Source organism: Delphinapterus leucas, chromosome 5, assembly GCF_059928025.1.
Source record: "Delphinapterus leucas isolate spDelLeu-1000000601 "Yukka" chromosome 5, BTC_Dleu_Yukka2, whole genome shotgun sequence".
Lineage (NCBI taxonomy): Eukaryota > Metazoa > Chordata > Mammalia > Artiodactyla > Monodontidae > Delphinapterus > Delphinapterus leucas.
Window position 1 is genome coordinate 119,726,576 of NC_143133.1, and position 26,731 is coordinate 119,753,306.

The following is a 26,731-nucleotide window of genomic DNA, read 5'->3' on the forward strand; positions in this document are numbered from 1 at the left end:
TTATGAAAAAAAGCCATAGTTATCCCAAAAGGCTTTTAAAAGTTTACAGGTGAATTACTTTTTATCACTTACTAAGAGTACACAGTTATTAAAATTGGACCCTATCATGCTAAGTCTTTTCTTAGGCCAACTGGCTTTGACAGTGAGTACTCTTAAGAGATTCTAAAAAGTGATGATTCTACAGGTGCAACATTGAGAAATTCAAGGCGCGCATAAACTAGCTGATTTAAAACAAGATTCCATATTAATACATTTCATACAGCTTTTTAAAGTCATTACTCAAAATGTTTGCTCTGAAAGTTATCAATTCATGTGTTTTTTAATCAATTTTATCTTAAAATAGAAACGATAATGAGCAACACTATTTTTCCAAAGATAAGTGTTACTTTTTAAATCTACGTCATGTAGTTTTATTTTCTGTAATTCACCAACTCTGATAGTCCTATCACTTCTGAATGGTAATTGAATTAAATACAGCCTTTACCATTTCATTCATAATCCTTTGGCAAGTCAAATGCCTTTTTCATTGGGTCTAATTCTTCTTGATATCACATTGCTAGGCAACTAGAAGGAAATTTAAGAACTGTTTTTTTTAAATCTACTTTTACAATTCAAATGAAGGAGCTGCATTCATTGAGTGACCAACAGCAGCAGGTGACAATAGTTGGCGTCTTTTTTTCTCCCTTTTAAAAATAAACCATGAATGAGAGAATGAAGCAAGAAGCATGCTAGTCTGAGGGACTGAAACTAAAAGGAACCTCTGTTTTCTTTATGTAGGAATTTGAATTTGCTTTTCATTCTAACCCAGTCATGCCTTCACCAACATTCCAAAGTTACATGGTTTTGAAGATCGCTTAGTTTGGAATTCTTTCACTACACACACACGCACACACACACACTTTTCTCCCTCAACGATTAAAATTAAAGTTTAGCAGAAAGCAACACAAACTTACCTTTAACAGAAGCTGAATATGAGGAAATGAAGCAGAGGAAAAGCACAGCAAGAAGAATCATATTGACTAGCTACCCTCTAATGCATCCAGTTCCCAGCTAGGAGTCACTGAGAAGTGGACTCTTCCAATGGCAGCGAGGGAGTGACCCTCCTCAGAACCTGCAACAATAATGGTTATCTTTGGGGGAAAGGTCAGATTCCAAACTCCAAAATCAGGACCTTAGTTCACAGAAGGGCTCACTATTAATGATTAAACTTAGGTGGGCTGTAGTTTTCAGTCTCTCACTCTTTTTATTTTTTACTCAATAAGAAAAATCAAGAAAATTTCACTTTTGAGAACTAAACTAAACCAGTCTACCATCCTATAAATTTAGAAGTACTCAGGGGCATTCAAGGAAAACTGGTGGTGATACTTTTCTGCTCAGTACATAATTATCATCATGCCTATAACATTAAATGCCTGTCTTCACATTTACCACTTTATGTGGGAGGGTGCTGAGGATTTGCAAACTCAGATAAATTTGGATTTTATTGTCTTGTATGGTCATCTGAATTTTTTTATACCATGTGTATGCTATTATTTAAAAAATCACTCTGAATTTTAGAATTTAAATTTAAAACTTTTAACTTGTACCACCACCAATCACTTCAAAATAATGTTAGATAAAACATTCAGTTCTGAAACCTAGATGGTTCTCCTTATGTGTGAATCAGCATTGTCTACCATTAACATACTAGCAGGCAATTGAGTTTATCATAGTAGACCTCTAGCTATATCTATGACAGGAAACATTTGTCTGAGTCCCCAGACTGGCTGGATGGAGTCCCCTGTGCTTTCTGAATCCCATTTCTAGGAAGAAACTCAGAGGGGGGATTCCTGCCCTTAACACTTTTGCTACAGAAAAGTAATTACGACACTTCTCTAAAGTGAATACTCTAGTATGGCTAAGGCCACATTAACTAAACTAACTCTGTCCTTGTAAACTTCTGCAAGAGAAAACTGATATGAATAAAACCTACTAAAATGAGGAGGTTTGGGGGGGCACGTGGGGATGTTTTGGCAAAGGAAGGAATAAAGTGCTGGTGAAGGGCTTTTTGGAATGAACTTGAAAATACTTATGGCCGTGTTTAAGCATAAAATGGGTTCCGAAATCTACCCTCATCTCTCTCTAAACCCTTTTCTAGAATCCTAACCTTAAGCTTAAATCTTCTAGACAACCCAGGTAAAAGACAGTCAACTTTATAGACAGGGCCACAAAATGAAATCTAAAATTTAAAAATCTCACAGTTAAGCATATTTCCTCTCGAAATATATTTTTGTATAAAGAACTGAAATGTAAAAGTTATTTGTCTTTATCATCTATTGAGATTAGAACTTCATTTCCTATCATGTTTTATATATAAATCATGACTAAAATACCTATATAAAAATAAAATATTTGGTTATGACAATCACTTTACATATTATCCTGGGGTAAATAGAAAAGGCCATTCTTAGAAAAATAACTGTTGAAGGAATATAAGTTTTTATGAATAGTAGGTATTATAAATACAAGATAATGTGAAAGTGCTTTATTGCTTTACATTTGAATAGATTTCTATGTATTCCCACAATTTCTGTATTATATACATAGTGACATGAAGCCACTAGTCACTTAAACTTTACATACTTATTTAAATTAAGGACTAGTTTGAATCTTATGAGAACTTTGTATTTCCATTTGAGGCTCACAGCTACATGTTTGTGGTTAGACTATGTGGTGCACGATACATGTCTATTCGGGTAAAGGACCGTTCATTGTCAGGTGTTTACCAGAATCCAACCAATAAAAGGCATATCACTATTGCCTAAAAAATCTGTTTCATTGAGCATTTGCTTCTCACTAGAAAGCTCCTGTGAGTCACTGTATTAAGTGGTCATTTCAACATAGGGTGTTCAAATAAGGCTGCTTCTCTTGGTAATAAAAACCATCATCCTTTTATATTTCGCTTGTAACTTTTTACAAAGACGTTTGAAAGACTTCTTAAGATTGTTTCACAGAGATGAAATAAGAATGCCAAAGTCTTCATATTCAGTGAATTCTGGGTACCAAAGGAGAGGCATTCTCCTCTGTTGCTCTGTTGATCAAGCAGAGCAAACATTGTACAATATATGTGGGAGATACCTCCAGATCTCATCACAAGTAAATCAGCTATTTACATGGTATGTGAAGCAGGACAGAAGCACAGCACGATACAAAAATAAGAGCTGCCACCTTTGGAACAATTACTGTGTACAATACACTATGCTAAGCACTGAACATTTTGTAGTATATCCTAACAACAATCATTTCACACGTTAGCAAAATGATATTCAGATTTATTTAGTAAAATGATTTAGGGACCATAGAAAAACAAGCCTTGAGACCTAGATCCAATACTCTCCTTAAAAAATATTAGAGATAGGAGGTAGAAAGAATTGATTTCTTATGGATGACATAGAATTATTAATTGGGGCTCTCTTTTAGTAAGTTCATCACACTTTTGTATGGAGGCTAAAAGAGCACCTGATTGCTGTTGTTAGATGTTCCAGGCTGAACAAATTGTTCCAGGGGAAAAAATTGATCTGTGCTAGCCAGGTCAAAATCAAATAATAGATTTTAAAACAATGCTATTGCAATGAAATTCTGTTGGTAAGTACATGACACTGTGGAATATTTGCTATACTACTATTTTGCAGTGATAATAAGAGACTATGAAATAAAGACAGCTGACTGATTCCAAAGTACAATAGTGTTTCTGTTGAGTATCAGAGATTGTTAGGAGTTAACTCATTTCCTAGATTAGAAGATAAATGAACTTCACCCCACTAAAGGTTGGAAGGAAAGGTATTAACCTACTATATATAGTAAGTCAGAATGTATGATAGCTAGAGACAAAAAAAAAAGTCTTTATAACATCAGAACACTTTACTCTGTTCCAGAAAGAACCACGACATTAATGAAAAACAAATTGTTAGAGGGACTCTTCAAGTTATCCCTAAGCGGTCATAATAAAGTCTAATAGTATTTTCAATTCAATTAGCATTTTCAAGGAATCCTGAAAAACTATTTTTGGTAGGTTAAGAATACAGTCAGCCTTCTGTATCAGCAGATGTGGAACCAGGGGATACCCAGGAGGGGCAACTGTAAGGGACTTGAGCATCTGCAGTTTGGTAACAGTGGGGGTCCTGGAACCAGTCCCACATGGATACTGAGAGAGGACTGTATTATTTTTTTTTTCCTTTTGTCAGTTAACGTTTTCTCAATTTATTTGTTTGTTTGGTTTTTAAAAATTTTCACTGGAGTATAGTTGATTTACAATGTTGTGTTAGTTTCAGGTGTACAGCAAAGTGAATCAGTTACACATACACATATATCCACTCTTTTTTAGATCCTTTTCCCATATAGGTCATTACAGAATATTGCGTAGAGCTCCCTGTGCTATGCAGTAGGTCCTTATTAGTTATCTATTTTATATGTAATAATGTGTATATGTCAATCCCAATCTCCCAATTTATGGGACTGTATTCTTATGATGTGATGCTGTCTTTCATGCCAAGGCAAAAATTACAGAATACATATACTATTTTTTAAGGTATTCTTTAAGAATTCACTTTGAGAAAATACAAATGCACTAAATGCCTTTCCTTAGAAAGAGTAAACAAGACTTAGGTTTGAAAAGTTTGGAATCTAAGACTCTCCAGAAAGGGTAGTCATTTTCCATAATGGAGTTATTAACCAAACTTTACCTCCACCTCCCACCCCTCCACACACATATATTTGACAACAACCAAAAAAATCCTTATGGGTCAATAATAGTCACCCTAAGAGGAATCTAACTTTACACTAATTTTGGCAGCATAAAACCAAATTTCTAGCATTTAAAGGAGAAAATTGATGGCTTTCTTTCAATGAACTATTGTAAAGAAAACAAACTTAAATTTTGATCAGAATCATTTTATTTACTAAGACATTCCAGAGATTTCCCATATAGACTGCACCCAGTTGTCCTCATTATTAATATCTTACATTAGTGTGGTATACTAATAATTCACATATTAACTAAAATCCTTACTTTATTTAGATTTCCTTAGTTTTAATCTAACGCTTTTTTTTTCTGTTCCAAGATCCCACCCAGGTTACATTAAAATTAGTTGTCATGACAGTTTCTCTGATTTTCCTCATTTAAAAAAAAAATTTTATTGGAGTATAGTTGATTTACAATGTTGTCTTAATTTCAGGTGTACAGCAAAGTGAATCTGTTATACACATACATATATCCACTCTTTTTTAGATTCTCTTCCCATATAGGCCATTACAGAGTACTGAGTAGAGTTCCCTGTGCTATACAGTAGGCCCTTATTAGTTATCTATTTTATATATAGTCATGTGTATATGTCAATCCCAATCTTCCAGCTTGTCCCTCCCCACCTCTTACCCCCTGATAACCATAGGTTTGTTTTCCATATCTGCAACTCTACTTCTGTTTTGTAGATAAGTTCATTTGTACTCCTTTCTTTTTTTTTTTAAGATTCCACATATAATGATTTTCCTCATTTTTGATGACATTGACAGCGTTGAAGTGTTCTGCAGGATCCGGTCAGGTGTTTTGCAGAATGCTCCTTTATTGGAGTTTGTGGAATGCTTTTCTCATGATTTGAGTGGGCTTGTAGGTTTGGAGGAAGACCCCAGAGGTCCCATTTTCATCACACTATATCAAAAGTACATACTATCAATGTGATTTATCATTGTTGATGTTGACCTTGATCACCTGGCTGACAAGTGTCGTCAGGTTTCTCCACTGTAAACTTACTCTTTTTTTTACCTTCTTTTCCATACTGTACTCTTTGGAAGAAAGTACTAGGGGCAGCCCGTACTTACGGAGTAGGGAATTATGTTGCTCCTCATTGAAGGTGGAGCATCTATATAAATTATTTGGAATTTCTCTGCATGACAGATTTGTCACTTCTCCCCCATTTATTTATCATTTATAGCCGTATAAGCACATGACTATTTATTTTATATTTGGGGTTATAATCTAATACTACTTTTAAATTTACATCTACAATTGTTCCAGCTTCAGCCATCGGGAGCTCTTTCAGTTGGCTCCTGTTTTCCTTTGACATACCCCATCCGTGTGTGTGTGTCTGTTTAAGCATTTCCTTCATTTCTGGCACTACAAGATGCTCCAGGCTCATCTTGTATGTTTTCACCCCAATCCTAGAATCAGCCCTTTCTCCAAGTGGTTCCTTTTACTGAAGAATGGCATTAGAAACCAAGATCTGAGCCCAAAGTGTGCTCGTCCCTACAATATTGAGTCTTTTAATCCATGAACACAGAGTATCTTATATTTATTTAGATCTTTATTTCCTTCATCAGAGTTTTGTAGTTTCACTCATATAGGTACTGTACATATTTTGTTAGACTTACACCTTTCTTTTTGGTGCTAATGTTTTCTTGAATTTTAAGTTCCAATTGTTCGTTGCTAGTAGATAGGAAATCAATTGACTTTTGTATGTTAACCTTGTCACCTGTGACCTTGCTATAATCACTTATTAATTCCATGAGGGGTTTTTGGGTTGATTTTGGGGGGATGTTTTTCATAGACAATCATGTCACCTGAGAACAGTTTTACTTCTTCCTTTTATTTCCTTTTCTTCTTACTGCACTAGCTCACACTTCCAGTATGATGTTAAATATATATGTGTACTTTTTATATTTCATATTCTTTTCTGAGTTGTTACTGCTCTTCAAATCTTTTTTCCAATCACTTTATTTCTGAGTTTTTCTGTTTTATGTTGTTCTATCTCCTAGCATTTAAAAAATTTCTCGTTTTGAAATAATGGGTTATAGTTTTCATCTATTTTTCTGCTTCATATTCTCTTTTTTATTATAACAGCTTTAAATAGGATTCAATTACTATTCTTTTCATGGCGTAATTTTAGGCTAAATAAGTTATTCTATATGTGTAGACAGCAGTGGGTAGAATAGCTTTTCTAGCTTCTAGAGCTTCCTTTTCTGATGTTTTCATAAAATCCTGGTCATTTCTTAGCTCTGTCTCCTCTTCTTTTCTCCCACTTTTATCTGGACCTTTTTTCTTTGCCTCTGTTGTCCCTGTCCTGTTCAATTTGGATTCTACTCCCCAAAGTTTCTTCTTAGTGTTGGGTTTTTTTTCAGGTTCATTAAGTTTTGAGAGTTCTTGGACCCTCACACCCCATGAGCACTTCCAGACCTTCCTGTTCATACTTTTGTATTCACTCTGAAATTAGAGTCTGTCAGTTTTACCGCTAATCTCACATCCATCTCCCTTGCTTTTCAGTGAATACCTGTTGGCAGTTTGAAGTCCTCCCATTCTCATGGCCTTCAGCTGCTCTGTTGTCTTCCCACTATTTCCTCTTACACAGATGCTGATACTAAGTTGGTGGTTTGCTCCCACCTGTTCATAGTTTGAGCTTTATAAGGATTCTTTCTTGTTGTAGCCATGATTTGTTCTTGTAATTAGCATCGTTCTGCTATCCTAGATGTTCTACCTGTTTTGTGAAGAGATTCAGACTACAATCTCCATAGTCATCTTCCTAGAGTCTTCAATAACTTAAGAGGGGGGAATAAGGTATTTTTTAAAACATTTAAACTTTTTCTATATTTTTGAAGGCAATCCAAATGCAAGTTGAAATGATTATAGATGATAGGTTGATTTTAGATACCTTTCACATCATTTAAAAGAAATTAGGTTCTTTTTGGCTTTCTTAGCCTCAGATTAATTACCCACAAGTGTAACTCTATTCCCAGACCTCCCCAACCTACTGAAGAGTACTCTCAGACTTAATAAAACATCAGAACTCGGCTTAAAATAACTTGTGATGACTGCCCTATGTTTTCAGGCCAAGCATCTTAGAGGATCTCATAATTTTATTTATTACCATATTTTTGTGTCCTAAAATTCTGTTTTTATCTGTACTACAATCTACAGTCCAATTTAACAAACTGGCTGCCAATTGTCTGAATGTGGTCCAAGACATGTTTTGTTTAGCCTGCTCAGTACTTAAAAACAAACAAAATAGTTGCCAACACTTAAAAATCAGATTTCATGTAAAAATCCAGATTTCCGGCTGCTGTCTAAAAAAATTGAGATCTGGGCTTCCCTGGTAGTGCAGTGGTTGAGAGTCCACCTGCCGATGCAGGGGACGCGGGTTTGTGCCCTGGTCCGGGAAGATCCCACATGCCATGGAGCGGCTAGGCCCGTGAGCCACGGCTACTGAGCGTGCGCATCCGGAGCCTGTGCTCCGCAGCAGGGGAGGCCACAACAGTGAGAGGCCCGCGTACCACAAAAAAAAAAAAAAAAAAGAAAAAAAAATTAAACACGAATTTTACAAATCAATGAAAATAAGATTATTTCATATTATGATTTTTACCTTCCTGTATTTTCTGAATGCTTTCTATATCTTTGGTTAAACTGTCCATTTTTTGCTGGTGCTTGGTTTGGATTGATACTAGAATCATTTTAAATTTCACACCCTATGATTATAAAGTTGAATAGCTATGTCAAAAGAAAACATTGACCCCACTGTTAAAATATGAGGGTTTTTAAAGTAACTTAACATTTTTGTTTTAAATATCTAAGGATATCAGGTATTAACGCTGAAAAAATATATATAATTATTCATAAAACAGATCCCTGAGGGACAACTGAACAGCTGTTGAAAGTTCTGGCACATCACTATGGCCAGCCTGAGTTTAATGACCTACATGTGAAGGGCTACATATCCAATTACTAATCCTCCCTCAGCTACTCATTGGCCTGATATGGAGGCAGCTGAAAAAAGATGCCCTACTAACAGATCAGAAATGGATCCAGACTTCTCTGCCAATGCTTAGTTAAAAGATCTTTTGGACTGGAGATAATGAAGAAGCAGACATGGCTTACAACCATGTTACAGCTGACATAGTTTTTCAAGTAAAATTTGATGGTTTAAAGCAAGAGTGACTTCCATTTTGTAACTAAATTTAGAGAAATTTCAATTCTTTAAGAAAACTCAAATTCAGAATTTAATTTTGTATTCACTGAAACCTTTAAACATGTTAAAATGTTTTCAAATATCAAGAATAATTTACTTCAGAGTTCTTTCCATACTGAGATGGCAGTCTTCTATTCACTGAGTCAAACAACATTCTTCTATTCAAATTCTGCAATAATCACCTTTTAGAAGTAGGACCAGGGACTTCCCCGGTGGTCCACTGGCTAAGACTCTGCCCTTCCACTGCAGGGTCCGAGGGTTCGATCCCTAGTTGAGGAACTAGGCTCCCACATGCAGCAAGGCGCAGCCAAAAAAATAAATAAACAAAACAAAACAAAACAAAGGAGGACCAAATTAAAAACTAAATAGAAAATGACAATCTACCGGATTATGTTTCAGCCCTCCCTCAGTTGACTTGATCTATATATAGCAAAAAGATTACATAAGGTCAGGTATTATAAACAATGAAACGTCACCTGACGTTTTGCAAAATAGCATATGTAAAACCGCTCAAGAAATGAATGGAGAGTGAGACTTGCGGTTGTAAGCAAGAAAAAGCTTAACCATTCCAGGTTTACACGCATCTTATTGGGAGTTTGACTCACTTTTAAAATTTGATTTTCCATTTGAGTTGTGTAAAATCATGTGATACTAACAACCTTCTTCTGTATTAGTTACAAATAGTTTAGGCAAGAGATGCTTTCATCTCCAACACGGAAGAATTAAGAGCCCCTCAACAGTATTTCGCACTTGTAATTTTTAAGAGTAGGAATGTCTTAACATCCCCCGCCATCCCCAAAGAAATATGAGTGAATATATGACGCAGGCATAACCTTGCCTTGAAGTGGAAAAACAGACATCACGCAACTACCTCCCACTCCAGAAACCCTAACTCCAGACCCCGCCCCACATAAACTCCCGCCCCTTTCTCCGACTGCGGGTACGGAGTTGGCGCAGTTAGCTGACGTAAGACGTAACCTCCGTAGCCTCCTACGCGTAGCTACCGTGTCTGCCTCTGGGAGTTGAAGTTTCCGAAAGAGGACCTTCTGGAGTGGTAAAGACCACTACAAAAAGCTTTCTGTGCGGGCTCTCAGGTTCCCCGACAACTCCTCCGTTCGGTAAGTCTCTTGGCATGGAGGCTATCGCTCGCCTACCCTTTGATATAATCCGAGCGCAAAAGGAGCGCGCGCCACTGCTGCCTTCCGCTAGCAGTAGGGCTTCACGAGGGAGAGGGGAGTGGGACACTGGAAGCAGCAACCGAGACCCAGCTTCCGAAGGAAGTGACGTCAGAGAGCGCGCCCCCCTCGCCTTGCCAAACAGATTTTTGATTCGTCGGCTACAGTTTAATCCCGCCTCCGGAATGCGTCCGCCCTCGGGCGGCCTGTAGGGAAGAGTGGGGCGCGGCTCTGTCCACAAGCGTCGGGGCTGTCGCTGTCGAAGTTTGCTTGCGGGTAGCGATGCGGTCCCTAGCATGTGAAGGGTGTGCGCTTCCAAAGAATGAAGGGAGAGGGAAATCTGGACTTTGAAGGGCCGGTAAACGAGTTGTGGTTCTGCCACTTGGTGGCTAGAGAGCGTGAGCATGTCGCTTCACCTCTTTAAACCTGCCTTACCTCAGTTTTCCAAAGACGTCGCTGAGCGCTCTGAAATGTGGGGAGAGGCCAGGGCGAGGTTGCTGCAGGTGCTGTCAGCCCCACGGTGGTGAGCTGAGGACGATTTTAAGAAGTCCGTGGTGTTACTGGATTTCACTGAAATATTTTGTGTTAAAATTCGGGACTTTTTCTAGAGATATAAAGAGGATAGCGACAGAAGACTTTCTCACTTTATTTTTCTTTGTTTTAAATCTTGCCCCGTCTCCCCAGCCCGGCCCAGCCCAGCCCTCTCTGCCTAAGGGCCTCATAGCTGATCCGAGCTATGCACATTTGGCCCGCGCGTTTTAAAAAGGGTATTCTTTATCACCGTCAGGTCATTTAATTCCATTTTGCAGTTATTCAGACATTCATTTGGATCTTTCTGTAAGGGAGGCTGTGTCATAAATTATGAAGACTTTAGCCCAATCAGTAAAACCATGAAATTTTTTTTTTTTTAACTTTTGGCCAGTCACTCATTATGATGTATGTCGTCGTTGCCGGCAGTTGTGCTAAGAAGTGGGAATACAAGGACGATTGAGATACTATTTTTTAATGTATTTATCCCATACCAAATTGCCTTAGTCATCCATATCCAGTTGTTAATTTTATAGGACCATCAGATAACCTGGATCTGCAACTAAATGAAACATTTTTAAAAAATTCAATGCCCCGGTAAACTAAATTTCACGCAATTATTTCTATAATTGCTACAAAATTTGTTGAACGTGGTGAATGAATGAAAATGAGCTGTGAGTATCACTGCACGTGAGGGAGGAATGCAAAACTCCATGGAGTTTATACTTTGCTTAACAGGTTAATCCAAACAAGCGAGTACATAGTGAAATGCTTATTGTATGTTGTAGGCAGTAGGAGTTGGTACGTATCTTTGTATGTAGAGTATGCTGCAAGCAATAATTTATAGGATCTCAAGCTAGCATCATTTTTGTTGTGCAATGTGCAATGTATCTAGCTTATTCAAAGCTTAAAAAAATTCTCTCACTACAGTGCATTTTCTTAATTGGGAATAACTTTAAAAATAGTAGTGATAATGATGTTGACTAGCTCATGACCTTTTGTATTTGATAGGCTGTTTAAAAACATTAGTATGCAATGATAAGCAAATTAGATTTAACTTAGACTTCTTAGATAGGAAAGGCGAAAGCTCCCCCTGGTGTGCATAAGCTGTAAAACATTGCTATACTTTTCTAAAATTTTCACATGATAAAGCAAATCAACACTTGCAGTTTGGAACAGAGTAGAGAACTAGCAAAAAATGCCACTGATAATAGAAATATTCTCTCTTAGAATATTAATCACTGTTTCATGAAGAAAGCAATTTGTTTCCTCTGAATTTTAATTGTGCCTTTAAGTTTGCACATTTAGCTTAATGGGCAGGTTTAGCTTATGTTTTCTCCACCCTATATTGTTTTGAATACATTTATTGCCCATTTTTATTAACGTACTATCTATGGAAAGGAAATAAAATTGATCCTAGGGGTCACAATATATAGTTATTTTCTTCTGATCTTTTCAGGCTTACTGTGTTTCTCCTGTCTCCTGTTCCTTAAATTGAATGCTAACCTTATTATCCAGATTAAAAAAAAAAATTAGTGAATGCACTCAAGGTTATACATTTACCCTCATTTACCTTTTTGGCCTGTAGTTCTCTCATCCTGTTATTTGTATCTAAATGCTCGGACATACTATTTTTTTGTTCTATTTTTCTGTCTGAATTCTGAGTTAGATTCTGAGGATGTCTTCTAATTCATCAATTTACCTCTTGGACTCCAGGTAATCTGGAGTTTGTCTCATACGTTGAAATTTTTATATCTTCATTTCCTAGTTTCCAAATTGGTTCTTTTTTACACATTCTTGTTTTCCTATTTTTATGCCTGCTTTTGTGTCCCAATTTCCTGTTTTGTTTTTATGGTTATTACTCTTCATGAGCTCTGAAAGATTTCAACCAAACTTATTTTAAAGTCATTTTCACATTGCTCTATTCAATTTTTATAGAGTGAATTTATCTCCTGCTTATTGATTTAGCTGGAGTTTTTTTTCATCATTTCTGTCTTTTTGTAATTTTGCTTTGCAGACTCATCTTGAATGGAATTATAACTTTCCTCTCCAAACTACTGATTTTCTGGTTTCTCCCATCCATGACCCTTTTCAGTGCTTCAGCCCACAGCAGAGCTTATATATGTGGTTCAGAATTCTAATCATGTAATAATATAAGTTCATATGTCACCTCATGCTGGACCCAGGTTGTAGCCAAGAGGCTGTGTCTGTTTCCTTCAGGTTTCCCCCAAGTAGTCAGTTTTGTATAAGCTATAGTCTATAATTTTACCTGTTTTCAGGCTTTTTTCATGGAAAGAGGAGACCCACCCCTAACACTAGTTTAAGGGTTCGTCTTAAACTGTCTCCCATCTTTCTCCCATCCTCTGTCTTGTATTCTTCTTCTCTTTACTTTAAAGCTAGGAAAACTTCTAGCTGCCTTTACACAGAAGGCCCAGTTCTTAACCTGGATTTTGAGAAAGGCTGTACCTTTTTTGTTTCCCCTTTTTATATTTTGTCTACTGTTGTCATATATTTCAAGATTGGGAGGCAGAGTGCATCAAAACATGAACTTTTGGCAATGATCTCTAGGAAGTCTGTCCCAATTTTTTTGGTGCAGAGGCATAAGAATAGAACTGGAGCTATTTTTTTCTCCTTATGTTTCAGTGACACAGGTCTTTTCAGAGCCCTCCAACAGCAGGGTTAAAGCAACACAACTCTTTAACATTCTTTGGAAACCCTCATTTTTTAAATAAGACTGGATTTCTGGGAGATGGTAGAGTTTGATGTGGGTTGGAATCTTAGCTCCATCACTTCATTTGTCTATTCATTCAAGTATTTTGAGGACCTACTTTGTGTGACATTTGCTCTAGGTGCCTTGTTTCTTAGGAATTATTTAATAGCTTTCTAACTTTGGGCAAGTTATTTAACCTTTGTACCTCTTCCTTTGCAAAGTAGGTATATACTATCTACTTCATAGGGTTTTTATAAAGAGTAAATTAGATAATACATTTTTTATTAAGCATAATAAGAATTAATGTTTGCTCTATTTTCATTACTTTAAAAAGTCCTTTGTAATATCATATTCACTCATTTGTTTATTCTACCAATGTATAATAAGCATCTACGAAGTGCCAAGCACTGTATTAGTATTGGCAATATAATGTTGGGCAAAATCAGACTTATCCCTTACCCAATGGAGTTTCCAGTGTAGAGTCAAAGTTGAGTTGTCATTTCTAGGAGATGTTCTCCCTAAGGAGAATTGTTTGGTTGGTGGCATAAGGAAAACTTGTGAATTCTTACTTGTATTACTAAATGATTTTTTTCCCCTCTTAGTAATTTTGTGACCTAGTAAAATGCCAGGGCTTTTGCTCCAGCCCCTAAAGCACGCATCTTAAAATTTCTTGTCTTTCAGTCAAAATTCAGTAAACTTTCTAAGTTTGCTTTGGTTATCCCCATATGTCCTGTTATATCATTGCACTTTTAAAGAAAGCAAGAACCATATAATAAAACTACTGCTCAAATTATGTTCTGCAAAGGTTTTTTCCTTCCATTATCTGAATTGTGGGGATTGTTCTTTTTTCTTTTAGATGTTAGCTTCTCTGCACAGACTTGTTAGCTATCTCTGTAAGAGGGAAGAATCATGTATTTTTCTATAAGGCCAATAGAACATTTGCAAGCTTCATGCTTAGTCTTTGGTATGGATAAATAACATGCATTCTTAAGCTTTGATGTTAAGAATCAATTAAAGAGAAAAGATATCTCATATTTCTAGCCCTTTCTGTAATCTGAAAGCATGTTCAGTTTTAGGCAATGGATATGAAGATGTGGGTGTTTAAATCCAAATAAAGATGTTTGAATTGGCCCTAAGTATTCCACAGCTGATTACAGAGTCAACTTGCATATTTTGTTTTTCAGCTGTGACTTAAGTGGAAAATTGACAATTACATATTTACAGTGAAATATATTGGGGTGGGGGCAACCGAAGTTGTTCTCTGCACTGGCCAAAAGATAGAAATATATAGCATGTCTGTTGTCAAAACCCAATTGTTGAGGGTACGCCCAGATAGTGAAAGTAATATTTTTCTTGTATGGACAGCATTAAAGACAAGTACAAAAAGGTGTCTTCCATCTCTTTTAAAAAATAGTATATATTTTTTATAAAACTATATTTTCATTATATAAAATTTTAAAAATGCAGAAAGCCATGGGTGGGTCAGAATTAAAACGTGTGTATGTATTTTTTAAAACAAAATTGGACATTATGTATTGTTTTTTGCTTTGATTTTCTTATTTAACATAACCATTTCCCTTTATCATTAAATAATTTTGGGAAACATGATTTTTCTTGGCTGCTTAGTATTCCAAGCCAGTGTTATTGATGAGCTTTAATTTATTTTTAGTCCCCATTTGCTGACATTCAGGTAGTTTCTAATTTTTTATTGTTAAAAATAACAACAGTACATATATCCTTTTGCATTAATTTTGTGTGTATTTCTAATTAATTTACAGGAATTTATTCTAAGGAAATAAATTACTATGTGAAAGAGTATCACCACCATTTTAAAGCTCTTCAAACATTATAGGTCTGAGTAATTTTCTGGAAAAATTGTGCCATGGCCACCAGTACTGTATGAAAATATCCCATTTCATCAAATGATCTTTGCCAGTAAATGACAATTAATTGCCCAAATTTGCATTTTTATTCATTACTAATATGGTTTAATTTTAATCACATCCTTCAGTTTTTTTTCTTACTTTTTTTGTGTTTGTAAGTCATCTGTTCATTTCAAAGTTGCTTTTCAATTTTTCAGAGGCATCAAATAATGTCATCTGAAATATTGCCAGCATTTAGTGAGACTTCTAATGTTGAAAGAAAGCAAGACTTAAATGAAGACCAAGAGGAGAATCAGAAACCAGGATTAGGTGAAGGGTTTGAACCAATATCTAAACGGCAAATGAAGAAGATAATGAAACAGAAACAATGGGAAGAACAAAGAGAACTCCGCAAGTATGTATCAGAATGCATGTATTCTACCCCTATTCACAGGGGTATATTCCAATATACCCCTATTGGAATGTTGGACCTTGCAATAGCCCTTTGACATATTAAAAATAATTGTGTTAATTAAAATTCGGGCTCTACATATTGTTAGCTAACATTGTCAATTGGCTACTAAAACTGAATGTGTTTTATTTTTTTAGCAGTGTTGATGAATTTACACTGTACACTTTTCTCACCCAGAACCTATTGTGAGTAGGAGCACAATTTCTAAAATAACTGATTTACAAAAGGGATATAGTTAGCATCCATGTCCTAGATATGGAACAAAAATAACCACCTCAGAAAGATCAAATTTGGGCCTAACATTGATTTTGCTAGAAGAACTATTGCAGGTTTTGGTGAGAGCAGTTAGGCTGAAGCTGTCACTGCATAAAGACAGAATTTACTAGAAGAAAATATTGTTGATGCAGATGAGAGAAAAAAATAAGACTTTTTTTCCACAAACAATTTTACTTTTAAATAGGAATAGTTTTTAAAAAACCATTTTATTTTTATTGAGGTATAGTTAATTTACAACGTTGTGTTAGCTTCAGGTATACAGCGAAGTGATTCAGTTATATATATAAGTATGTACATGTATATATATTCTTTTTCAGATTCTTTTCCATTATAGGTTATTACAAGACATAGAATATAGTTCCCTACGCTATACAGTAGGTCCTTGTTTATTTTATACATAAGTAGTATGTATATGTTAATCCCAAACTCCTAATTTATCTCCCCACTCCCCTGCTATCCACTCTCATAACCATAAGTTTGTTTTCTATGTCTCTGAGTCTACTTCTGTTTTGTAAATAAGTTCATTTATATCATTTTTTTAGATTCCACATGTAACTGATATCATAAGATATTTGCCTTTCTCTGACTCACTTCACTTAATATCATAATCTCTAGGTCCATCCGTGTTGCTGCAAATGGCAATATTTCACTCTTGTTTATAGCTGAGTAATTTTCCATTGTATATATATACCACATCTTTATCCATTCATCTGTCGATGAACATTTAGGTTGCTTCTGTGTCTTGGCTATTGTAAATAGTGCTGCTATGAACATTGAGGTGCATGTATCTTTTTGAATTAGAGCTTCCTCCAGATATGTGCCCAGGAATGCGATTGCTGGACCATATGGTAACACTATTTTTAGTTTTTTAAGGAGCCCCATACTGTTTTCCATAGTAGCTACACCAATTTACATTCCCACCAACAGTGTAAGAGAGTTTCCTTTTCTCCACACCCTCTCCAGCATTTGTTTTTTGTAGACTTCTTAATGATGGCCATTCTAACTGGTGTAGGGTGATACCTCATTGTAGTTTTGATTTGCATTTCTCTAATAATTAGTGGCACTGAGCTTCTGTTCCTGTGCCTCTTGGCTGTTGCGGACCACAGGCTCCAGATGCGCAGGCTCAGCGGCCATGGCTCACGGGCCCAGCCACTCTGCGGCATGTGGAATCTTCCCAGACCGGGGCACAAACCCGTGTCCCCTGCATCGGCAGGCGGACTCTCAACCACTGCGCCACCAGGGAAGCCCCTGTCCATTTTTTGATTGGGCTGTTTGGTGTTTTTGATATTAAGCTGTATGAGCTTTTTGTTTATTTTGGAAATTAATCCCTTGTCAGTCACATCATTTGAAAATATTTTCTCCCACTCCAGGTCCCATTTGTTTATTTTTGTTTTTATTTCCATTACTTGAGGAGATGGATCCAAAAAAAGTATTCCTTCTATTTATATCAAAGAGTGTTTTGCCTGTATTTTCCTCTGGGAGTTTTATAGTATCTAGTCTTAATTTAGGTATTTAATCCATTTTGAATTTATTTTTGTATATGGTGTTAGAGAATGTTCTAATTTCATTCTTTTCCATATAGCTGTCCAGTTTTCCCAGCACCACTTATTGAAGAGACCATCTTTTCTCCATTGTATATTCTTGCCATCTTTGTCATAGATTAGGTGACCATAGGTGCATGGGTTTATCTCTGGACTTTCTATCCTGTTCCATTAATCTATATTTTTGTTTTTGTGCCAGTACCATACTGTTTTCATGACTGTAGTTTTGTAGTATAGTCTGAAGTCAGTGAGGATGATTCCTCCAGCTTCATTCTTTTTTCTCAAGATTATTTTGGCTATTCAGGGTCTTTTGTGTTTCCATACAAATTAAAACAATTTTTTTCTAGTTCTGTGAAAAATGCCATTGATAATTTGGTAAGGATTGCACTGAATCTGTAGATTGCTTGGGTAGTATGGTCATTTTAACAATATTGATTCTTCCAATCCAAGAATGAGGTATCTTTGCATCTGTTTGTGTCATCTTCAGTTTCTTTCATCAGTGTTTTAGAGTTTTCAGAGTACAGGTCTTTTGCCTCCTTAGGTAGGTTTATTCCTAGGTATTTTATTCTTTTTGATGAGATGGTAAATGGGATTGTTTCCTTAATTTCTCTTTCTGATATTTCATTCTTAGTGTATAGAAATGCAACAGATTTCTGTGTATTAATTTTGTATCCTGCAACTTTACTGAATTCATTGTTGAGCTTGAGTAGTTTTCTGGTAGCACTTTAGGATTTTCTATGTATACAGAATTATGTCATCTGCAAAGAGTGACAGTTTTACTTGTTCTTTTCCAATTTGGATTCCTTTTATTTATTTCTTTTTCTTTCTGCCTGCTGTGGCTTCGACTTCCAAAACTATGTTGAATAAAAATTTTACTTTTTTTATATGGTTATAAATGTAACTCAAAAATCATGTAGGAGAAGAATGATAAAAGTAAAATTTATCGTAACTCTCAAACTCAGTATTTTAAAAGTTTTGTAAGTATGTTTAACGTGCTACCAGTAGTAAATAAAATTATTAGTATAGTTCGAATTTGTGTAAAAAGTACTATACTGTTTTTGCAAACTCATTTATTATGTAAAGCTTTTAGATAGATTATATATAATTGCTGATATCTGACATTTTTTTTTTTTTTTTTTTGCGGTACGCGGGCCTCTCACTGTTGCGGCCTCTCCCGTTGCGGAGCACAGGCTCTGGACGTGCAGGCCCAGCGGCCATGGCTCACGGGCCCAGCCGCTCTGCGGCATGTGGGATCCTCCCGGACCGGGGCATGAACCCATGTCCCCTGAATTGGCAGGCGGACTCTCAACCACTGCGCCACCAGGGAAGCCCTCTGACAATTTTTGATCCATGGAAGTGGCAATTTTGTTATGGTTTAGTCTGCTAATTTTTAAAAGTAATTGTTTCTTTGTCTACTTAGAAAAGTATTGTAAATGTATGAATATACAAATCATGAAAAGTTATTTTCAATTACTAATTTTAGACAAAAGCGGAAGGAAAAACGCAAGAGAAAGCAATTAGAGCGACAGTGTCAACTGGAATCAAACTCAGAAGGAAGTGACAGAAAACGTATTCGAAGAGATGTTGTTTACAGCCCACTCCGCCTTATCATTGACTGCAGTTTTGATAGCTTGATGGTATTAAAGGTATCATGAATCATTGTCAGAAAAATCCTGTAACTGAACTAGGCTGAATAATTTTTGCTTTAATATGTAATATGACTTTGATATAACTTTATGTACTAAAATGCATCTTTTTTCTTTTTAATTGTGGTAAAATACATGTAATGTAAAATTTACCATCTTAACCATTTTTAAGTGGACAGTTCAGTAGTGCTAATTACATTCATGTTGCTGTGCAGCCAGTCTCCAGAAGTCTTTTCATCTTGAAAAACTAAAACTCTATCCCCACTGAATGAACAACCATTTCCATTCCCCCTCCCTCAGCCCTTGGCACCACCATTCTACTTTCTGTCTCTATGAATTTGACTACTCTGTGTACCTTATGTAAGTGGAATCCTACAGTATTTGTCCTTTTGTGACTGGTTTATTTCACTGAGCATTATGTCTTGAAGGTTCACCCACATTGTAGTGTGTGTCAGAATTCCCTTATGTTTTAAGGCAGAATAATATTCTAGTGTATGTATAGACCACGTTTTGTTTATTCATTCATCTGGTGTCCATCAACATTTGTGTTGCTTCCACCTCTTGGCTATTTTGTTCTTCTTGTGTGTGTGTTTAAAATTTATTTTATTGAAGTATAGTTGATTTACAGTGCTGTCTTAGTTTCTGCTGGGCAGTAAAGTGACTCAGTTATACATTTATACATATTCTTTTCCATTATGGTTTATTACAAGATATTGAATATTGTTCCCTGTGCTATACAGTAGGACCTTGTTGTTTATCCATTCTATGTATAATAGTTTGCATCTGCTAATCCCAGACTCCCAATCCATCTCTCCCCCACCCCTCCTCCCCTTTGGCAACCAAAAGTCTGTTCTCTGTGTCTGTGAGTCTGTTTCTGTTTCATGGATAAGTTCATTTATGTCATATTTTTAGATTCTACATGTAAGTGACATCATACAGTATTTGTCTTTCTCTCTCTGACTCACTTCACTTAGTATGATAATCTCTAAGTCCATCCATGTTGCTGCAAATGGCATTTTTCATTCTTTTTTATGGCTATAATCTCTAAGTCCATCCATGTTGCTGCAAGTGGCATTATTTCATTCTTTTTTATGGCTAAGTAGTATTCCATTGTATAAATATATCACATCTTCTTTATCTGTTCACCTGTTGATGGACATTTAGGTTGCTTCCATGTCTTGGCTGTTGTAAATAGTGCTGCTATGAACATAGGGTACATGTTTTGTTTCGAATTACAGTTTTCTCTGGATATATGCCCAGGAATGGGACTGCTGGATCATATGGCAACTCTATTTTTAGTTTTTTGAGGAACCTCCATACTGTTCTCCATAGTGGCTGTACCAATTTACATTCCCACCAACAGTATAGGAGGGTTCCCTTTTCTCCACACCCTCTCCAGCATTTATTATTTGTAGATTTTTTGATGATGGCCATTCTGACTGATGTGAGGTGATATCTCACTGTAGTTTTGACTTGCATTTCTCTAATAATTAGCGATATTGAGCATCTTTTCATGTGCTTTTTAGCCATCTGTATGTCTTTGGAGAAATGTCTGTTTAGGTCTTCTGCCCATTTTTTGATTGGGTTTTTTTTTATATTAAGGTGTATGAGCTTTTTGTTTGTTTTGGAAATTAAGCCCTGGTTGGTCGCATCATTTGCAAATATTTTCTCCCAGTCCATCCTTTGCTGTGCAAAGGCATCCTTTGCTGTGCAAAAGGTTATAAGTTTGATTAGGTCTCAATTGTTTATTTTCACTTTTATTTCTATTGCCTTGGGAGACTGACCTAAGAAAACATAGGTAGGATTTATGTCACAGAATGTTTTGCCTATATTCTCTTCTAAGAGTTTTATGATGTCATGTTTTGTATTTAAGTCTCTAAGACATTTTGAGTTTATTTTTGTGTGTGGTGTGAGGGTGTGTTCTAACTTCACTGATTTATGTGCAGCTGTACAACTTTCCCAGCACCACTTGGTGAAAAGACTTTGTTTTCCCATTGTATATTTTTGCCTCCTTTGTTGAAGATTAATTGACCATAGGTGCATGGGTTTATTTCTGGGCTTTCTATTCTGTTCCAGTGACCCATATGTCTGTTTTTGTGCCAGTACCAAACTGTTTTGATTACTGTAGTTTTGTAGTATTGTCTGAAGTCTGGGAGGGTTATGCTTCCAGTTTTGTTCTTTTCCTCAGGATTGCTTTGCAAATTCTGGATCTTTTATGGTTCCATGTAAATTTTAGGATTATTTGTTCTAGTTCTGTGAAAAATATCATGGGTGATTTGATAGGGATCGCATTAAGTCTGTAGATTGCTTTGGGTAGTATAGCCATTTTAACAATATTAATTCTTCCAAGCCAAGAGCATGGAATATCTTTCCATTTCTTTGAATCATCTTCAGTTTCCTCAGTTTCCTTTATTGATGTTTTATAGTTCTCAGCATGTAAGTTTTTCACTTCCTTGGTCAGGTTTATTCTTAAGTATTTTTTTTTTGGTTGCAGTTTTAAAAGGGATTCTGTTTTTACATTCCCTTTCTGAAATTTATGGTTAATGTAAAGAAATGCAACTGATTTCTGTATGTTAATCTTGTATCCTGCTACCTTGCTGAATTCATTTATCAGTTCTAGTAGTTTTTGTGTGGAGTCTTTAGGGTTTTCTATATATAGTATCATGTCATCTGAATATAATGACAATTTTACCTCTTCCTTTCCAATTTGGATACCTTTTATTTTTTTTGTCTGATTGCTGTGGCTAGGATTTCCAATACTATGTTGAATAGAAGTGATGAGAGTGGGCATCCTTGTCTTCTTCCAGTTTATAGCAGGAAGGCTTTCAGCTTTTCACCAGTGAGTATTATATTGGCTGTGGGTTTGTCATAAATAGCTTTTATTATGTTGAAATATGTTCCCTCTATACTCACTTTCGTAAGAGTTTTTATCATGAATGGATGTTGAATTTTATCAAATGCTTTTTCTGCATCTATTGAGATATCATGTGGTTTTTGTCTTTTCTTTTGTTGGTGTGGTGTATCATATTGATTGATTTCCATATGTTGAACCATCCTTGTGACCCTGGGATGAATCCCACTTGGTTATGGTGTATGATCTTTTTTATGTGTTCTTGGATTCAGTTTGCTAATATTTTGTTGAGAATTGTTGCATCTATTTTCATCAGAGATACTGGCCTGTAATTTTCTTGTCATGGTTTGTCTGGTTTTGGTATCAGGGTGAAAATGGCTTCATAGAGTGTCTTTGGGAATGTTCCCTCCTCTTCCCTCCTCTTCAGGCTTTTGAAAGAGTTTGAGAAGGATTGATATAAGTTCTTCCTTGTATGTTTGGTTGTTATTTAAGTCTAACTGTTCTATTTTATCATTTATGATATCTGTTGCCTTACTGATTTTCTGTCTAGAAGATCTGTCCATTGCTGTGAGTAGGGTGTTAAAGTCTCCTACTATTACTGTTTTCCCATCAGCTTCTCCCTTAATGTCCATTAGTATTTATTTTATGTATTTGGGTGCTCCTATGTTGGGTGCATATATGTTGAGGAGTGTAATATCATCTTCTTATATTGATCCTCTCATCATTGTATAGTGTCCTTCTTTATCTTTCTTTATGGCCTTTGTTTTAAAGTCTATTTTGTCTGATATGAGTATTGCAACCCCCGCTTTCTTGTCATTTCCGTTTGTATGAAATATCTTTTTCCATCCCCTCACATTCAGTCTTTGTGTGTCTTTTGCCCTAAAGTGGGTCTCTTGTACGCAGCATATTGTAGGCACTTGGTTTTTTATCCAATCTGCCACTCTAGGTCTTTTGATAGGAGCACATTGACATTTAAGGTAATTATTGATAGGTATGTATTTATTGCCATTTTAAACCTTGTTTTCCACTTGATTTTGTATTTCTTCTTTGTTTATTTTTCCTTTTTGTATTTCCTTTTGTGATGTGATGATTCTTTTTGTATTATGCTTGTGTTCTTTTTGTTTTCTTGTGAATCTGTTGTATGTTTTTGATTTGTGGTTACCCTGTTGTTCAAGTATGTTAACCCCTTCCTATATCTACTGCCTTTAAACTGGTAGTCATATAGGCTAAAACACATTAAAAAAAAAACCCTACATTTTGTTACTCTCCTCCCCCACATTTTATGATTTCGATGTCCTCTTACATATTCATGTTCATCCTTTTGCTGTTCATTGTGGTTATCTTGCTTTCACAGAAATTTTTTCTTTCTTTTTTTTTTTAAATCTGTATATTGGCTTATTTAAGTGATTTACTTTCCAATTGTGATTTTCTCTTTTGTATAGATTCTTACTTCTCTATTTAGACAAGACCTTTTAATATTTCTTTTAGGATATGTTTAGTATTGCTTTTTTCTTTTAGTTTTTGCTTGTCTGAGAAATTCTTTCTCTCTCCTTCTATTCTAAATGATAATCTTGCTGGGTAGAGTATCCTAGGTTGCAGACTTTTCCCTTTCAGGACTTTGAATGTATCTTGCCATTCCCTTCTGGCCTGGAACATATTTGTAGAGAAATCAGCTGATAGCCTAATGGGGGGTTCCCTTGTAATTAACTCTTTTTTGTTCTCTTGCTGCCTTTAGAATACTCTCTTTATCTTTTACTTTTGCCATTTTTTAATTATAATACGTCTTGGTGTAAGTCTGTTCAGGTTCATTTGTTTGGGACACTCTGTGCTTCCTGTACCTGTATAACTGTTTACTTCTTTAGGTTTGGGGAGTTTTCAGCCATAATTCCTTCAAATATATTTTCGATTCCCTTTTCTCTTTCTTCTCCTTCTGGGATCCCTATTATGTGTAGATTGGCATGCTTTATATTACCCCATACATCTTATATTGCTTTAATTTTTTTCACTTGGCTTTCTGTTTGCTGTTCTGATTGTGTGATTTCCATTAGTCTGTCTTCCACATCGCTTATTTGTTCTTTTGCATTATTCAATTTGCTATTCGTTGACTTTAGCTCAGCTTTTGTCTCAGCGAATGAGTTTTCTAATTTTTCTTGTCTCCTGTTTATATTTCCTAGTTCCTTTTCCTGGTAATCTGCATTTCTGTCAATAGCCTTTCTTACTTCCTTCAGTATTTTCATTATCTCCTTTTTGAACTTGATGTCTGTTAGACTGAAGGAGTCTGTTTCATTGTCTTTGATTGGCAATCTCTTGATCTTTTCATTGGGAGTGGTTCCTCTGTTTTCTTCATTTTACTTATAGTTCTCTTACTCTATGAGTTTAGGAGAAACAATTGTTTCCTAAATAGTTGGAGATATTTTTATGTGGGAATGTCCCTGTGTAGCCTGCATGGGTTTAATATTTTTGGTGAGAGAGCTGTTTTTTGTATGGATACCTGCTGTTGTCTCCTCGATAGGGGGTGTGACTGGGGTTGTGGTGGCCAGAGCCTGCACTGAATATTGAGCAGGGCCTCCTCTTTGCTCTGTGGTTGTCACAGCCCTATTGGAGGCAAGGTCTGTTCCCCAGTTGTTGGAGTAGAAGCCCCCAGATCCATTTCTGAGCTGTAGTGTGAGATAAGCAGTATTGGAGCACTCCCACTGGGAGAGGAGCCACTGAGTATTCCTCTGCCAGAGCTGTCTGCTGAGAAGTGTGCTCTGTCGTGTCATCTGTCACCCGTTGTGCAGGCTCACAAAGTACACTGTTGTGGGCACTGCCCTCAGCCTCACCTCAACCATGGGAATGCAGGCACTGTTGTTCCTCAGGTGCTGGGTTCACAAAGCCTCCAGCGCAGATCCGCTGGCACAGATCCACTGAATTCAGGTACCCGGACCGCAGTAGTTGCACACCTGAACCTGCCGTGGGAGCTATGGATGGAGCCCAGACCCCGGCCCAACTCCATATGCACACACCCACAAAGCCCACAGCTGCTAAGGCCAGACCCGCCTCAGCCATGGGAGCACCTGTATCCCACTTGGATCTTCTGCAGGAACTGAGTTTACAAAGCTGGCAGCAGTGGCCTAAACCCACAGATCGAACAGCCACAGGGAGAGGGCTCAGATATCAGCCCTGCTTCGTAAGTCACACGGCCCCTGGGGATCAGGGATCAGCTCTGATTTCAGCCCTGCCTCTGTGTGTGGACAACTTGCTGGCACTTGCGTGCTCCCAGAGCTCGTAGAGGCAGCACTGAGCCTGATGAGAGCTCACTGAGAAAGAAGGAGCTTTAGCAGGCGCTGCCCCTTAACAGTGGGGTTTCAGTGGCAGCAGCACACCTGCTGTGAGTGCGCCAAGAGTGAGGCTGCTATGGCGGACCCTGCCCTTCCCTTTGTGCACCCCTTAACAATGGTGCTTCACTTCTGTGGCAGGCCCGAGCCACAGTCCAGCCCCTTCAGGCTGTCTCCGTGCAGCCAACCCCAGTCCTCTCCCTGGGTCTGTCCTCTGAAGCCCGAGCTTTAGCACCCAGCCACCATACACAAAAGCAAAAGCAGATCTCAGACTGGGGAGTGCAGGGCGATGGCAGGGACCATTTGTGCAGGTCTCCGTCTGTTCTGCCTGCTGCAAACCAGCTGCTGTGCTCTCCTCCGAGCCTCTGAAGCTCCCTTTCTGTCCCAGCTGATCTCCCTGCCAGTGAAGGGGCTTCCCAGGGTGCAGGAACCTTTCCTCTTTCACTGTTCCCACGCAGGGGCTCAAGTCTTGTCCCGATTCCTTTTTTTTCTTTCATCCTACCCAGTTACATGGAGATCTTTCCTGCAGTTTTGGGTGTCTGAGATCTGCCGGTGTTCAGCAGGTATTCTGTGAGAATTGTTCCACATGTAGACGTATTTTTGATGTATTTGTGGGAGGAGGTGAGCTCTGTGTCCTTCTATTTTGCGATCTCGATTGGAGCCCTCTAAAATGCATCTTTTTAAAAAAATTTTTGTGGGAGTATAGTTGATTTATAATGTTGTGTTAGTTTTGGGTGTACAGCAAAGTAAATCAGTTATACATATAGATACATCCACTCTTTTTCAGATTCTTTTCCCATATAAGCCATTACACAGTATTGAGTAGAGTTCTCTGTGCTATACAGTTCATCCTTATTAGTTATCTATTTTATGTATAGTAGTGTGTATATGTCAGTCTCAGTCTTCCAATTTACCCCTCCCCCACCTTACCCTCTGGTAACCATAAGTTTGTTTTCTACATCTGTAACTCTATTTATGTTTTGTAGATAAGTTCATTTGTAGCCTTTTTTTAGATTCCACATATAAGCGATATCATGATATTTATCTTTCTCTGTCTGACTTACTTCACTCAGTATGACAAACTCTAGGTGCATCCATGTTGCTGCAAATGGCATTATTTTGTTCTTTTTTATGGCTCAGTATTATTTTATTGTATATATGTACCACATTTTCTTTATTCATTCCTCTGTCAGTGGACATTTAGGTTGCTTTCATGTCCTGGCTATTGTAAATAGTGCTGCAATGAACATTGGAGTGCATGTATCTTTTTGAATTATGGTTTTCTCCAGATATATGCCCAGGAATGGGATTGCTGGATCATATGGTAGCTCTATTTTTATTTTTTTAAGGAACATACATACTGTTC

General features: G+C 36.8%; 2 protein-coding genes across 6 annotated transcripts in view; one reads left to right on the forward strand and one right to left on the reverse strand.

Moving 5' to 3' along the window:
• MTTP (microsomal triglyceride transfer protein) overlaps positions 1 to 2,540 on the reverse strand; it is a 47,100-nt gene extending 44,560 nt beyond the window's left edge. The window contains exon 1 of the mRNA XM_022582417.2: positions 954 to 2,540. Within this exon, the coding sequence (XP_022438125.1) occupies positions 954 to 1,014 (61 nt within the window). The 5' untranslated portion in view covers positions 1,015 to 2,540. The remainder of the gene's footprint in view (positions 1 to 953) is intronic.
• Positions 2,541 to 9,963: 7,423 nt separating this feature from the next.
• TRMT10A (tRNA methyltransferase 10A) overlaps positions 9,964 to 26,731 on the forward strand; it is a 33,419-nt gene continuing 16,651 nt past the window's right edge. The window contains exons 1-3 of one of the 5 annotated variants that reach the window (XM_022582416.3): positions 9,964 to 10,105; positions 15,481 to 15,677; positions 19,035 to 19,197. In XM_022582416.3, the coding sequence (XP_022438124.1) occupies positions 15,493 to 15,677; positions 19,035 to 19,197 (348 nt within the window). In that variant the 5' untranslated portion in view covers positions 9,964 to 10,105; positions 15,481 to 15,492. Of the gene's footprint in view, positions 10,106 to 10,364; positions 10,551 to 10,585; positions 11,365 to 15,480; positions 15,678 to 19,034; positions 19,198 to 26,731 lie in introns of those variants that run through there. The other 4 variants (XM_089912455.1, XM_022582413.2, XM_022582414.2 and 1 more) reach the window with 4 other exon arrangements.